Here is a 14,949-nt window from a genome sequence, read left to right as displayed (position 1 = left end):
GCGGGCGGCAGCGGCGACAGTGACATGAGGAAAGAGGGGTCCTGCACGAAATGAGATGGGCACGGCGTCTGCTAGTTGTTTCCTAGTATTTTCTTTTTATTTTATTCATGACGGCGCCCGTGGGCAAGTTGCTTATTTCCGACGGTTTGTATAGTATTAGTTAGGCCGACGGAATTGGTGTGTAGAACGTGCAAGGCAAGACCACATTAACAGAACGCTGTTGCTCAGCTTATTTATTATTACAAATTCTCAGAGGCTCAAGTGCCTAGTAGTCTAAAAAACAACACGCTCAGCTCCATGACGACGTCGTGGTCTTCAGTTTATATTATGGCAGCCGGCCTTTTGTTCACAAAGAATTCATGGATAGACCTCGATGACCGACATGAGGCCAGCTACTGGTCGGATTTTGTAGTCTTTGAATCCAGCTTCAATGAACATCTCCTTCCACTCTTGCTCGTCGCGCTCGACTCCATTGACCGCCATCATAACCAAATCAAACATAACTTGTGTCTCTAGGCGCTTCATGTTTGACTGCCCATACCCGACTACCACGTCCATGATTATCACCTTCCCACCCTCATCCCGTGGAGATATGGCTTGCTTGCAATTCTTCAATATCTTGATGCACTCGTCGTCACCCCAGTCACATAGAGTTGTCTGGCAGGCATAATGTAATCATCATCAAAATCAATCGATAGAGTTGTCTGGCAGTCGATCAGCAGCATGCAATGCATGTAATGGATTGGATGGTACCTTGAAGAAAACGGCGGTTGCAGGTGGAATACTGTGGAACATATTGCCCGCAACGAACTGCACGCAGGCATCGGATGGAGCACCGGCGACAACGTGCGGGAGGTCAAGCACGCTGCACTTGACGTGCGGGAATGCGGCGGCGATGGTGGCGGCGGCGCCACCGTGCCCACCGCCGACGTCGACCAACGAGTCGATCCCACGGAACACCTCGTCTCCGCACTCCCTGAGTACGATTGGCATCAAGAAGCGGCTTTCCGCGAGCAAGCCTTTGTTCAGTAGGGCGTTTACGTTGTCAGCATGCTCCCAGATGGTCGGGATCTGGCGGAACGCCAGGCCGTACGGGGACGGGTCGTGCTGCTCCTGCCGGAACCACGCGCAGATGCCCACGGCGTGCGGGGAGATGGCGATAGGGTGGAGCGCCAGGTTCGCAAAGGGAGCCAAGGACGCCGTGCCCGCCTCGTCGCTATCGCTGACGAGGAAGCGGGAGGCTGCCGTCAGCCTGTAGACGACATCAGCTCCGTCCGACGCGTCGACGGTTGAAGAATACTGGACGGTGAAGACGCCCGAGACGGTGAGCACGCGCATCAGGCGGCGTAGGGCGCGAAGCTTGCTTGGGTGGAGCGCGGCCTCGGCGAGGATCTGGTGGAGGGTGGCGCCGCCTCCGTGGTGGTGGATCGCGTCGGGGATGCGGAGGTCCTGCGCCACGGCGAGCGCGAGCGATTTGGCGAAGCACAGGCAGTGGTGGAAGAGCTCGTCGTGCGCTTCGAGCAAGTCCTGGCTGCTCTCCTGCATGAGTGCCATTATCGCGTGTCGTGTTCGACACACGGCTGGCTATAGCTAATTCTCTTTTCTCGATTGCTTGCGCTAGCTAGCCGCTAGGCAGTTTATATAGCGCTAGCTAGTGTTCTGCTAGCTTGAGGTAAGGCCTAAAGGTGTGTTAATCAACTTTCTGGTGCCAATCAGATTCCTTAGGCCTTGTTCGTTTATGTCAGATTGCACCCACAATCGTTCCAGCTAAGGCCTTATTCGTTTGTGTCGGATTGCAGCCGGAATCGTTCCAGCTAATCAAAGTTTATATAAATTAGAGAAGCAATCCGGTTAGGAATCGTTCCGACCCATCAATCCAGCACAAACGAACAAGGCCTAATCAAAGTTTATATAAATTAGAGAAGGAATCCGGTTAGGAATCGTTCTGACCCACCAATCCGGTAGAAACGAACAAGGCCTTAGACGCTTCCTTAAATTAACGAAGGGACCGCATGCCATCTAGGAGCTAAGTATAGTAATAGTCTATACAAAATTAAACGTTGAGTTGCAGAAGAGATAAGAAGTGGGTTGTTATCTTACGATCGGCTCAGATACGAGAACTAAAAAAACTTTATGAGAGAGTTAAGTGGTCCATACATTAACAACAAAAAACCAATTATTATACAAATGGGCTAAGAGATTAGCTGCAACAATTCTTGCATCTAGTAGTTGGCTATATTATTAACCTTGCTCTAAGAGCTAGTTAGCCAATTGTTGGTGTTGAGTACCTTTTGTAGCATTGGGTGTGGCCGGACGGTCTGCCCTCACTACCGGAATTAGCTTCTTTGCCGAGTGTCCGAAGCACTCGGCAAAACCTGTAAAACACCACTACCGAAATCGGGCGCTTTGCCGAGTGCCTGAAGCACTCGGCAAACCTTGAAAAACACTCGGCAAAGTCTTTGCCGAGTGTGATACTCGACAAAGAGGGTTCGGTGAACAGTACATCGGCAAAGGCTTCTTTGCTGAGTACTTTTTATTGAGCACTCGACAAAGAAAAGCGGCCGTCACGGCGCTGGGTGACGGAGACGGCGGCTTTGCCGAGTGTATTAGGTGACACATGAAATCATAGAGTTTCAACGTAATTCTCTTAGGTTTCTACACGTAGTGTCTCACAACTTTCTGAAAATATTCTCAAATTTTTATCACAGCCTCTATATATGATATCATGACATGTGGACAAGTTTCATGATTTTCTGACTTTGTTTGTGTTTTATACAATTTTTAAACGGCTGGATGGCAAGTTCACGACCATGTTTAGTGAGCATGGTGCTCGAAGTTTCCAGTTCGCTCCTAAAATCGGTCGTAACTTGTGCTAAATACCATGGATATCATTTTTGCATGCACAGTTTTCTAAGTTTCGAGTGACTTGCAGTTCAAATGTGAATTTTCCATAGAAATTCAAGTAAACGAACTAAATCCAGTAGCTTGTCACACCCGGCTTTAAGGAACAAAGCCAGGTGCATCTCATACATGCGCCAAGAAGACAACATATATAATAACAGAGTGTATAGAGATAAATGTCACAATAATCAGAGTATTTATTACATAGCGGAAGTCTTATTACAAAATAAAAGATAAACATAAAACGAACTAAGGATCGTCGTTGGCGCCAATGTCAACTGAGAAACGCCACCTAGATCAGATCAAACTCCTCGCCTTGTGGCTCCTCCTGAACAACCTGCTCTTCTCCTGTGGGGGGTGTGAGACAGCAAGGGTGAGCTCACACATGATCATAGCACTAGTACAGATAAGCTCTATACTGACGGTCCTAAACATATTTATAGTGACGTTTTTCGTAACCGCCAGTGCTAGAGGTCAGTAGAAATCACCATTTTTACAGGCGGGTAACTGAAGACCGCCAGTGAAAATCGATTTTCACTGGCGGTCGACGTAATAAACCCTCGCGCGTACCCTCCACTACCACTCCGTCTATGACATGACTTGTGTCTAGTTTGTAGTTGTTTTCTCCACATATTACAACCATTTGAGTGTAAATTGCTTATTTGAGACCCTAAACGAATTCAAATAAAAAAGTTGTCAACTACAAAGATAAATAACTTTTGGAGTTCTACAACTTTTATTTTGACACTTTTTTCATCCGAGGTAGTTTGCAAAATTTGAATTTTAAATTTGCCATACTTAGATTCAATTTTTGAGAACCGAAATGAGTTCAAATAAAAAAGTTGTCAACTACAAAGTTTCATAACTTTTAGAGATCTACAACTTTTATTTTAGTGGTTTTATCATACGAGGTCGTTTGAAAAACTCGAAAAATTAAGGACAAAAATGATTTCTAGTGGCGGTTCCTTAAGAAAACCGCCACTAGAAATCGTATTTCTACTGGCGGTTCCTTAAGAAAACCGCCACTACAAATCATGGATTTCTACTGGCGGTTTTCTTAAGGAACCGCCACTAGAAATACGATTTCTAGTGGCGGTTTTCTTAAGGAACCGCCACTAAAAATAGCACAGTCGGTGGATAACCGGATCCGTCTGTAAAAATATATGGGTGCCGCAGGCTTTGAGCCTTTTTGTACTAGTGTAGCTCAACAAGTTGTGGGGAACAAGTGGACATGAACTCATAAAGGTGGGAGTTCATGTGATGTGTAATAAGGCTAATCAATGACAGGGGTTAAAGCTGAGCATTGCTTTTAAGTAGTTGGTCAAAATTTTATTAGCAGTTACTAAGTGTAAGTAAATACCAAACCTTAAGTAAAGTAATAGAACAAATTAATAATAAACCCATGCAGATGCAAATGACAAATTAAATTTAAGTTCCATAAAATAATCATCAGAGAGTCCTGAGCTGCTCTTGACCGTGAGCTCGGCTAGTATACCAGTTTTACACTCTGTAGAGGTTGTACCCTTTACCCACAAGTCATATTACCCATCTACCAAGGGATCGTGACTCCCATACACCTCTACCTAGGAAGCGAGGCAGGGCAACACTACGAGGCCTTTACAAAGTTTCACTAACTTCCGAAAACCCGCTACAGTTTATGGGAAGAGCACTTGCAAGAATCCCCTGTCTGACCGCCATCGCAGCTAAATCAACCCGAGAACCTCCTTGCATGCAACTCCCCTACTGCCCTTGCCCCTTTCGGGTAAGGTAGTCTTGCACTAGCTTTCCTAATTAGTCAGCCAAGGGCGTCCCATTAAACCCTTGTGGTGGCACGTGTTTCTCAAGTTAAGCTCTATGTTCCAATTAACATTAATGATCTTGACATGAACATAAATAGAATAACAAAAGAATTGGAACATAGATATAATAAATGATTACCCCAAAACCATGTAAAGCAATAGCAAACTACCTATTGGGGGCCTTCGGCTTCCGAAGGTCCTCAAAAACATGATTTGATAATTTTTCCAAGTGAAATATGTCAACAGGTATCTTCGGATCCGGATCATGAGCATACAAAGCATGGTTAGGACGAAGCCTGAGCGAGACGAAGGATGATTATGACGAAGGACAAGGTGATCACGAAGCTGTACACAGGAAAGCTTCGGCATGACAGTAGAAAAGGGGAACCGACTTAAAGATGAAAAGGCAAATTAGACCTCGAAGGATTAGTGTTATTGGCAAATATAAAGGGCATGAATGTAATTTTACATGGGCTGCGTCCCTTGCCTATAAATAGATGAACAGTATTCCCGTACTGTTCACGCTGACTCAGCATTCGCTTCCCGCATCACGCCTGTACCTTTACTTTCCGTTAATCCGAAGGTAAATTTATAATTTGTTATTTTGAATATGATAATGCAAATAAATATAAGTTGATAATAATATCTAAATTATTCTTCGTATTTGGTATATGAATTCTTCTTTATTATCTATCGAGCTTACGAAAGTTTTTTCCTTCATAACCTTCGTCCAGAATTCATTATATCCGAAGAGATATAATGTCTTGAAGGACGAAGGACTTTAATATTTAACACTTTTTATGTTGCCTTGTTCTTAACTCTTAGCATTTGAGAACAAGTCCCCAACATTGGCGCCCACCTCCGGTGAACTCACTTCCATTTTTTGAGTTTTGAACATCTTCGGCAAGCATCACCTTCGTCATGCCGCCAAAGAAAGCTTCAGCAACAGGGGCTGCCACTCTGCAGCCGCTGGATCCCAATCAGAATGTCCTTTCTCTTAGGGAGGCCCGAAGCCAGAAGAGGAAGGCCACCAGTCCAACGCCTCCGGAGGACGACTTGGATCAGGAAATCCAAAATTTGGAGATGCTCCATCAACAGGTCCAACGGAAGAAGGAAAAGATGGCTCGTCTAGCTGACCTGCAAAGGTAGATAGACGAAGCCTCTGAAGAAGTGCGTCATCTTGCTCAAGATGACCAGAACCGAAGGCCTCCGCACAGAGAGCTTCATCAGGAGGGCTTCTACAACGAGGACGACTGGTATGAAAATTTCCATGGAAATTTTGCTTTTGATGATACTGCAGGCTACACCTTGGCCCCAGTCTTACAAGCCACCCCAGCTCCCCATGTACGATGGTCATTCAGACCCGAAGCAATTTTTGATGAGTTATGAAGCAACCATATCTTCGTATGGTGGCAATACTGCAGTCATGGCAAAATCTTTCGTCATGGCTGTCAAGAGTGTTGCACAAACCTGGTACTCCTCTCTTCGGCCAGGAACAATCACCTCATGGCAAAAGCTGAAGGACATGCTGATAACCAGCTTCTAAGGGTTTCAAACGAAGCCAGTCACTGCTCAAGCTTTATTCTAGTGCACCTAGGACCACGAAGAATACCTTCAGGCGTATGTCCGAAGGTTCCTGCGTCTGAGGGCACAGGCACCAACAGTGCCCAATGAAATTGTCATTGAGGCCATGATTAAGGGGCTTCGACTGGGACCTTCAGCTCAATACTTTGCCAGGAAGCCTCCTCAAACTTTGGAGAAGCTGCTCCAGAAGATGGACGAGTATATTAGAGCTGACAATGACTTCCGCCAAAGAAGGGAGGAAGCATACAGGTTCTCTGAAATGACCAGGGGCTTCGGAGGAAGATTCCATCCGAGGCACGTCAAGTCAATTCACAACTCTACTCAGAGTGATGATAGAGGAAGTCAACAGCAAAGGCCACAGTACTCCTCGCAAGCTTCGGGGCAGCAGCAAAGCTCTTTCCGGCCGCCAGCTCTAAGGGGCAGAGGCGCCAGGGGCTTCGGAGGAAGATTTGGGGATCAGCCAAGGAAAATTTATTGTCTATTCTGTGGTGAGGACAAGGGGCATACCACCAGGATGTGCCATGTTACCATCCAGAAGCAAAAGGAGATAGCAGAAGCTGCAGCACAACAGAGTCAGCCGAAGCAAGTCATGCATACTGCTTCGTACCATTCGCCTTACATTCCAGAATATGTAGGCAACCACCCTGCAGCTTCTGTTGCTTCGGCAAGCCAACCCCAAGCATCTTGGCAACAGCCTCCACCTCCACCACCAACGCAACGCGGCCAGCAGCCAGAAGGGAGTCAGCACACTCACCTCCAACGGGACTTTAGAGAAGAGTCCGAAGCTCGCACAGTCAATAGCACTGTGCCAGAGTCGAAGCATATTTACTGACAAATATCCTACCCTGACAACAGTTTTTCGCATTCAGTATTATTTTCTTTTTAATAAGAAACACTTATGGGAGGCTTAAGTGCTTTTTTGTCGTTTTTAATCTATTGTAACAGTTTCGCTTTTTACCATAATGAAAATATATCTTCTCCACAGGCTTAAGTTGCCGAAGCATAAGAATTTATGGTGGCAAGGAGGACCTTCGAAGTTGTCAAAAATTTTGTTCTAAGGAACGCAACGTAATTTTGTCGAAGCAGCAAAAAGTCATTCCTAAGGGAGCACAGTGTAAGTTTTTTGCTCAAAAGTCGTTCCGAAGGGAATGCAGAGCTTACAGCGAAAAATAAACGCTGATTCCGCTAAAAGTAAAAGGCGAAGAAGCTCCTAAGGGAGGCTTACAGCAAAAAATAAACGCTGATTCCGCTGAAAGTAAAAGGCGAAGAAGCTCCTAAGGGAGGCTTACAGCGAAAAATAAACGCTGATTCCGCTGAAAGTAAAAGGCGAACCTTCGGCAAATATCACTTTGCATAACATCACATCATTACATCATTCGCATAGCATAACTTCATACATCATATTGCATCATCAACGCAAAGAAGGGGGTCCCAGTATCGACATTCGAAAATTGTTTCGAAGAAATAATGACAAGGCACAAAAAATAGCTATTGAAGAGTTATACTTTCGTCAAATGGAAACATCTATTGGTATTAATTTTACGAGGATTGGTTACTGATCATATGAGAACACGGATATTATTTACGAAGCATGAAAAGAAGGGAAGGTGTTTTTTCGCCGAAGGCTCAAAAACGGTATGTATATGAAGTTTCACGCATCGTAAAAAATAGAACCATAAATAGTTAATATATTACATTCAAAGTTACAAAATATTACACATGTTTCTCAACAAACATTATATTCTAAATGTTTTTACAGCAGCATCTAATCTTCCCTTAGAACCACTTCTGCAGCTTCGTTTAGTAGCTTATCAACAATTTTATCCATGATGGCTTCGGCCATTTTCCTAATTTCGTCATCCCATTTCGCGTGGGGGCCCGCAGATGGCTCAGCAGATTCTAAGGGAGGAGAAGATACGACTATATTACTATTACAAACCGTGAACAAGTTCGAAATCAAAAAATTACAACAAAGAGTCAAAAACCATTAGTCAATACCTATTTGCCCTTCGGGCTCTGCTACTTTTCTAGCGTCATGAATGTCTTTTTCGCTTTTTCGTATGATTTCTTGGGCCATTTCCCGGCCACCATTGTCCTAGATGTCGGTGAAAAATTTTCCACCGACCAGGCTTGCTGTAACACCCACTTTGTAATTTGCTAAGAATAATACCAATAGAGAAACAATTTCTCTTTATGTGAGTTTGATCTTTATGTATCATCACTTGTGAACACCATATTCAAAAAAAAATAATTAATTAATAAAAGGATATACCATTAAATTGTGCATCATGCTGAGGTTTTATTTGGTGTGCATTTTGTGACAACATAAAAATAATGTGACAAGAAATATATTAAAGCCCAAAGTGGAATTTAAGAGCTAAAAGGAATTTTAGAATTGGAGAAAAGAGGAGAAAAGTACTAGATAAATATAAATAAAATATGATTAATCAAATAATTGTACTTGAGCATACTATATTATAAACTTATATTTTTGGTTAAGGAATAAACTTCACAACAGCACTTGAATTCAAAATTTGAAAAACATAAACTTAGGAAAGAAAAGAAAACAGAAAAATAAAAAGGAGAAAAGAATAAAACCTTACCTGGGCCGGCGGCTACCAATTCGGCCCATCTACCAATCACCCACGCGCGACCCGTGATCTCCTTCCCTCCTGCACGAATTCCACGGCTGACCCGTGGGTCCTGCCTCCAGTCTCACCAGTTCACGCGTACGCCACTGGCACTCGCTTACGCGCCGGGCCCACATGTCATCCCTAACCGTGTCCAAGATCCGGCCGTAGCTGAGCTCAACGGAATGCGTGATTTCCGGGCCGCCATTCTCGCGCCGGTCGTTGGGGAAGCCGCGACCTCTACCACTCCTCCCCGACCTTCGGTGTATATAGGCGCCGTCAGCACGTTTGTATCGCCACGGCGCTGCTTGACGTGGGATAACCAACCGAGAGCCCCTCTTGCCGTTCTACCATTTTCGAGACTCGCCGGTGTTCTACCCTTGAAGCTCAGTCGCCGGAATCGCCTTGGCGCGCGGAGTGTGAGGTCCCGGTTGCGCGCGCCTAGGAAGCCTCGGCGACGGCCAATTCCTCGATCCCTGCTGGTGCCACCATCCCACGCGAAGGACGACACCCGCCCGGACACGAAGTTGGTGAGCAATTCCTCCCTTACGCGTGTTTATCTCTGCGTTCCCTAGTGCGTTGCAGTTCTGGACTTAGGTTCCGATGGGCCGAACGGCCGGGCACCGCCACCAACCATTCCATGGTCGCGGCCGGTGGTGGTCTGTGCTATAGCGACTGCAATCTGGGACAATCCCCATCCCAATCGATTCGGGTGAAAGCGAATTTGGTTTTGCGTGGGTTCTGGCGCGAATTATCCACTGGCGCGGTAGATTGGGATTCTCCGGCGAGCTTCGTCGCGGCTCGGTGGGCGGCGCCGCCGTGCGAGCCTGCCCTGTTGGGGCGATGATCGTGCTCCGTCGGATCAATGGCGGACGGCCACGATTAGAAGTTAGGTACCGGTTCGGTAGGATCGGGTCCGTGCCGCGCGATCTTGATCCAACGCGCTAGGTTGCTCCGTAGTATTTTAAATCTGGACCGCGCGTGCTCGATCCGACGGCTCGGAGCGGACGTCAGTTGATCTGGGTTCCGATCTAATCCTGACCGCAGATCAAGATCCAACGGTCGAGGTCTTTTCATACCCCTTCGCGCTAACACTTTTATTAAAGAGCCCCTGAAGTTTCATAGTATCAACCCGCCATCCTCTGGCACTGTGCCCTGTGTCTGCGGATTTTTACACCGAGCCCCCTATGTTCCTGTTTAAATGAGCCCCAGTCCAGTGCTGTTTTAAGGTGATTAAATGAATTAGAAATTAGATTTTTAATATGAAAATAAACTCTAAAACTTGTATAATTCATAGAATATTCATATGGGCTCCAAAATAATCCATTCCACTTTCTAAATTTTTGTAATTTTATTCTTTATTACTTAGAGCCTCTGTTTGGTCATGAAAACAGTAATAAAATTAATCCCTCACTAAATCCTATTTAAAACACATAAAACCTTTGAAAATTCATAACTTAAAATCTATAACTCCAAAAATTATGATTCCTGTTCCTAGGATTTTATTTTAATGAGTAGATTATTACTGTGTATTTTGTTTATATGTTTGGTGTAATGTTAATTTCTCTATATGCACTGTGCTTGTTTGTATTGTGGCGAGTAGAAGAGCCCGTTGCTGAGGATCCTGGTGAGCAGCAGGTTGAAGTAGCTGAGCAGGAGCTCATTGAAGGCAAGTTGTGCCCTTGACCACTTTTTACCTAATAATGTTCTTTAACATCACTTATCCATGCATAGGTTAATTTTGATGGGACCCAATAGGTCACCCTAGATTGTTTATCTCATTACCTTGTTTACCCCTGAATCACTTGGGTAGTTTGCTATTGCTTTACATGGTTTTAGGATAATCATTTATTACCTCTATGTTCCAATTCTTTTTGTTATTCTATTTATGTTCATGTTGAGATCATTAATGTTAATTGGAACATAGAGCTTAACTTGAGAACCACGTGCCACCACAAGGGTTTAATGGGATGCCCTTGGCTGACTAATTAGGAAAGCTAGTGGAAGACTACCTTACCCGAAAGGGGCAAGGGCAGTAGGGGAGTGGTCAGTGTAGGGAGGTCCTTGGTTGATTTTGCTGCGATGGCGGTCAGCCAAGAACCCTGCATTGGAACTTCCTATAAACTGTAGCGGGTTTTCGGAAGCTAGTGGAACTTTGTAAAGGCCTCGTAGTGTTGCCCTGCCGCGCTTCCTAGGTAGAGGTGTATGGGAAGTCGCGATCCCTTGGCAGATGGGTAACATGACTTGTGGGTAAAGGGTACAACCTCTGCAGAGTGTAAAACTAGTATACTAGCCGTGCTCGCGGTCATGAGCAGCTCAGGACTCTCTGATGTTTAAATTATGGAACTTAAATTCAATTTTGTCATTTGCATTGCATGGGTTTATTATTAATTTTGTTCTATTACTCTACTTATGGTTTGGTATTTACTTATACTTAGTAACTGCTAATAAAATTTTGACCAACTACTTAAAAGCAATGCTCAGCTTTAACCCCTATCATTGATTAGCCTTACACATCACATGGACTCACACCTTTGTGAGTATGTCCACTGGTTCCCCACAACTTGTTGAGCTATGATCATGTGTGAGCTCACCCTTGCTGTCTCACACCCCCCCCACAGGAGAAGAGCAGGTGGTTCAGGAGGAGCCACAAGGCGAGGACTATGATCTGATCTAGGTGGCGTTTCTCAGTTGACATTGGCGCCAACGATCCTTAGTTCGTTTTATCTTTATTACTTTATTTTGTAATAAGTCTTCCGCTATGTAATAAATACTCTGATGTTTTACGACATTTATCTCTATACACTCTGTTATTATATATGTTGTCTTCTTGGCGCATGTATGAGATGCACCTGGCTTTGTTCCTTAAAGCCGGGTGTGACACTTGCTTCGGCCGAGGGGTCTTTTATATCTTCGGAGGATAAGGCGGCTTCGGATTGTGCCAAAAATTTCACATGCTCACAGCCTTTTCTCTCCAAAATGGTAGCAATCTCCCTGGCACCCGAAAAGGCACATATGTCTCCACGGCTATTCAAAATTTCTTCAAAGGCCTCAGCTTCGTGACTGATCCATTCGATTGGGCCCTCGGGGTCACCCTTTATGAAGTTCTCTTCACTTGAAAAAGCGCCAACGCTGGCGAAGCTGGTTTTTACTTTTTTAACACATTCTATAGATTTCTCATAGCATCTTTTCTTAGATGCACGAAGCTCTTCAACGCTTTTTTCCAAATGGTTTGCCCATTGTTCACGGATTTCTCGTTTCGTTTCTTCAAGTGTGCGTTCCTCTTTAGCTCTGGCTAGTTGTTTTCGGAGATCTTCAATTTCATGCCTCTGAGCCTCAGCTTGAACTTTAAAAGTAGCTTCATCTTCTTTTATTCTATCTATCAATGAATGCAATATTTTATCTTTTTTGAGACCTTCGTTCCTTAGTTCAATTACTTCGGAACGAAGGTTGCTCAGGGCCATAACACACCCTTCGTCTTCGGCATCTTTTTGGGCCCTGAGGGCAATGCTAAGTATAAGGTCCTGCAAAGAAAAATGTGTGTGCGTCAATAAATTTAAGCAAACGAAAAATTTTGGTTTCAAGGAAAAATACGAAAACCTCATTCTCTGCACCTTTAAGCTATTATATGCCAGGCTGTCGGCTAACTCGTTTTTTGACAGCACCGAGAGCCCGTCTTCTAGTGTTGGGAATCCGAAGCTCTTGCTCATCTCCCGACAGACAGAAATCTCCTTGCTGTCAGGGAGACAATACAAAAAGTCTTCTTCTCCACTGTCGTTGAATATCAACGCCCCCTTTGGATATTTCAATTTTTGGGCGTAAAACTAGGCCTCTTGCTGTTCTTTTTCAGTCAATTTTTTCCCCGAAGCATGACGTAGAATATAATCGAAGGCTTCGGAAGATGCTTCGGGGGTGGCAGTACCGGTTTCTTCAGCTGAAATTTTTTCTGCTGTTTCTGTTTCTTCGACTCCCAAGGATTTCACCTTGGTGGGCTCTGAAGGCCTAGCTTCAGTCTCGGACTGATGTTTTGAAGTTTCGGCATCAAATGCTTCAATATGCACTTCGGAAGATTCAACAATTTTCTTTGGAGTTGTGCTTGAAGACTTAATTGTCTCCAAAACATCCAGCACATTAACCATCCTTTTTCTTTTGGGGGTCACTGCTGGACACTTTTGGCTTTTTGCTGCCTCAATTTTTGCTGAAGGACTTAGAACTTCTGATGTCTTTGTTTCTTCAGCCCTCGGTTCTTCTATTTTTTCCATCGCTGGCACTTCGGCCAGCCTTTCAATATTTGGCAGGGGAGTTGGTTCTTTAGCTTCAGTGGCCGAAGAGGTCTCACCGGCAAACTCAGGCACTGTGGCTGGTTCAATATAATGCGGCCGGTGTGTGAGAACCTTTACCCTTTTCCTCTTCGGCGCCGGCTCGCTAGGAGCGGCTGAAGCAGCTTCCTTCACAGAAGATGTATTCTTTCTTTTTTGACCCCGCGTTGGATAACGGTAGTCGGGGTAGACAAACCCAATTGCATCAAATACTCGGTTGAGTCTCTTCTTCTTTCGGCCTCCGAAGGCCGCTGATAGTGCAGTGTCTTCGGCCTTCGAGTATAATCCAAGCAATTCATCACTTAGCCAGTCATCATCTGGCTCGATGAATTTATCTCCATATTCACCTTCATCAGTTTCTCTAACGGTCTCCTTCAGCATTTCCCACTTTTCTACAAGTGGCCATATTCTGAAGGCAATGTGTTCTTGGACCAAATCCCTTGTCCCAATAAAAGAGCAAACCACGTCGAAGGCTCTCTGGCATTCTTCGGCTGCTTCATTCATTTCCACCTTCGGCCTCCGAAGGCCGAAGCGTTGCCAGATAGGGCGCATAATGATATCTTTAATATCTTCCCGTGTTTTCAAGTCATTCTTCACATAAAACCATTCCGTCATCCAGTCGCCGGGCCACCTCTTTCGAAAGGTTGGCACGGGACAGCTTGACCCAGACCGGGCGCCGAAGCTGTAGCAGCCAAAATTGTTGTGATACTGCTCTTTACCCCAGGGTTTTGTCTCATACAATAGCTCATGTATGTTGCAGAAGCTTTTTGCATTTGGTTCTAAACCTTGGCTCCTCACGGCCCAGACGAAGATGCCCATTCTTATGATTGCTTCGGGAGTAAGTTGATGAAGGTAGATTTCAAATATCTTCAGTACTTCCACGACAAAACTGCTCAAGGGAAACCGCAGTCCAGCCTTTAAGAAGCTTCGGAAGATTACGACTTAATTCTCTTCGGGACTAGGCACAGTCTTCTCCCCATCATCTGCCCTAACAGTAGACATGTCTCGAAAATATCTTCCCCTCATGTTATCAAAATGACTCTGTTTAATGCTCGATTTTCCGAAGACTGTGTGACTTGGTCGCCACGGTCGATCTTCGGAGTCTTCACCCCCACTTTCTACATCATAGCTATCACTGTCACCAGTGTCTTCAGATAAACCCTCCAAAATCTCCCTAGTGATCTTCTCTGTATTGGTCTTTGCTATTGATTGAAGAAACCCGAGATGCATCTCCTCAAAAAGGCTCAGCTTCGATTCAGCAACAGCTTTCTTATCTTCAGACATCTTCGCAAACGCTGAGAAAGTGCTCTCAAATCCGAAGCTTAAAAATTTAAAAAGCCAAGCAATTGTTATTGCGCACAGGCTAAAAGTCGAGTGAGCAAGAGCAGATGGCAAGGAAGCGTGCCAAATAAACTCGTGGTAAGCTCTTATTTATACACCTAGTGCGTTGAAAACTGGAGGGTCCCGCTTGTCAATGACTGTTGCTATTCTAGCAAAGGGAAGGTGTTTTTTCGGACCTTCGACTTAAGGCCTTCGTTCATGTCGCAATATGAATTTATCATTCTAGCAAATTAATATTGCGAGGGGCTACTGTTGGGGGCCTTCGGCTTCCGAAGGTCCTCAAAAACATGATTTGATAATGTTTTCCAAGTGAAATATGTGAACAGGTATCTTCGGATCCGGATCATGAGCATACAAAGCATGGTTAGGACGAAG

At 44.8% G+C, this 14,949-nt stretch overlaps 1 protein-coding gene across 1 annotated transcript; it reads right to left on the bottom strand.

Moving 5' to 3' along the window:
• Positions 1 to 206: 206 nt before the first annotated feature.
• On the bottom strand, positions 207 to 1,603 carry LOC100281319 (uncharacterized). Its single transcript, NM_001154237.2, has 2 exons — positions 754 to 1,603; positions 207 to 657 (listed from the first exon to the last, which is right to left on the bottom strand). The coding sequence occupies exons 1-2, from the start codon at positions 1,552 to 1,554 to the stop codon at positions 358 to 360; spliced, it is 1,101 nt and encodes a 366-aa protein (NP_001147709.1). The 5' UTR covers positions 1,555 to 1,603; the 3' UTR covers positions 207 to 357.
• Positions 1,604 to 14,949: the final 13,346 nt, after the last annotated feature.

Source organism: Zea mays, chromosome 2 (assembly GCF_902167145.1).
Source record: "Zea mays cultivar B73 chromosome 2, Zm-B73-REFERENCE-NAM-5.0, whole genome shotgun sequence".
In the NCBI taxonomy this organism is placed as follows: domain Eukaryota; kingdom Viridiplantae; phylum Streptophyta; class Magnoliopsida; order Poales; family Poaceae; genus Zea; species Zea mays.
This window is presented reverse-complemented; position numbering and strand designations above follow the sequence as displayed.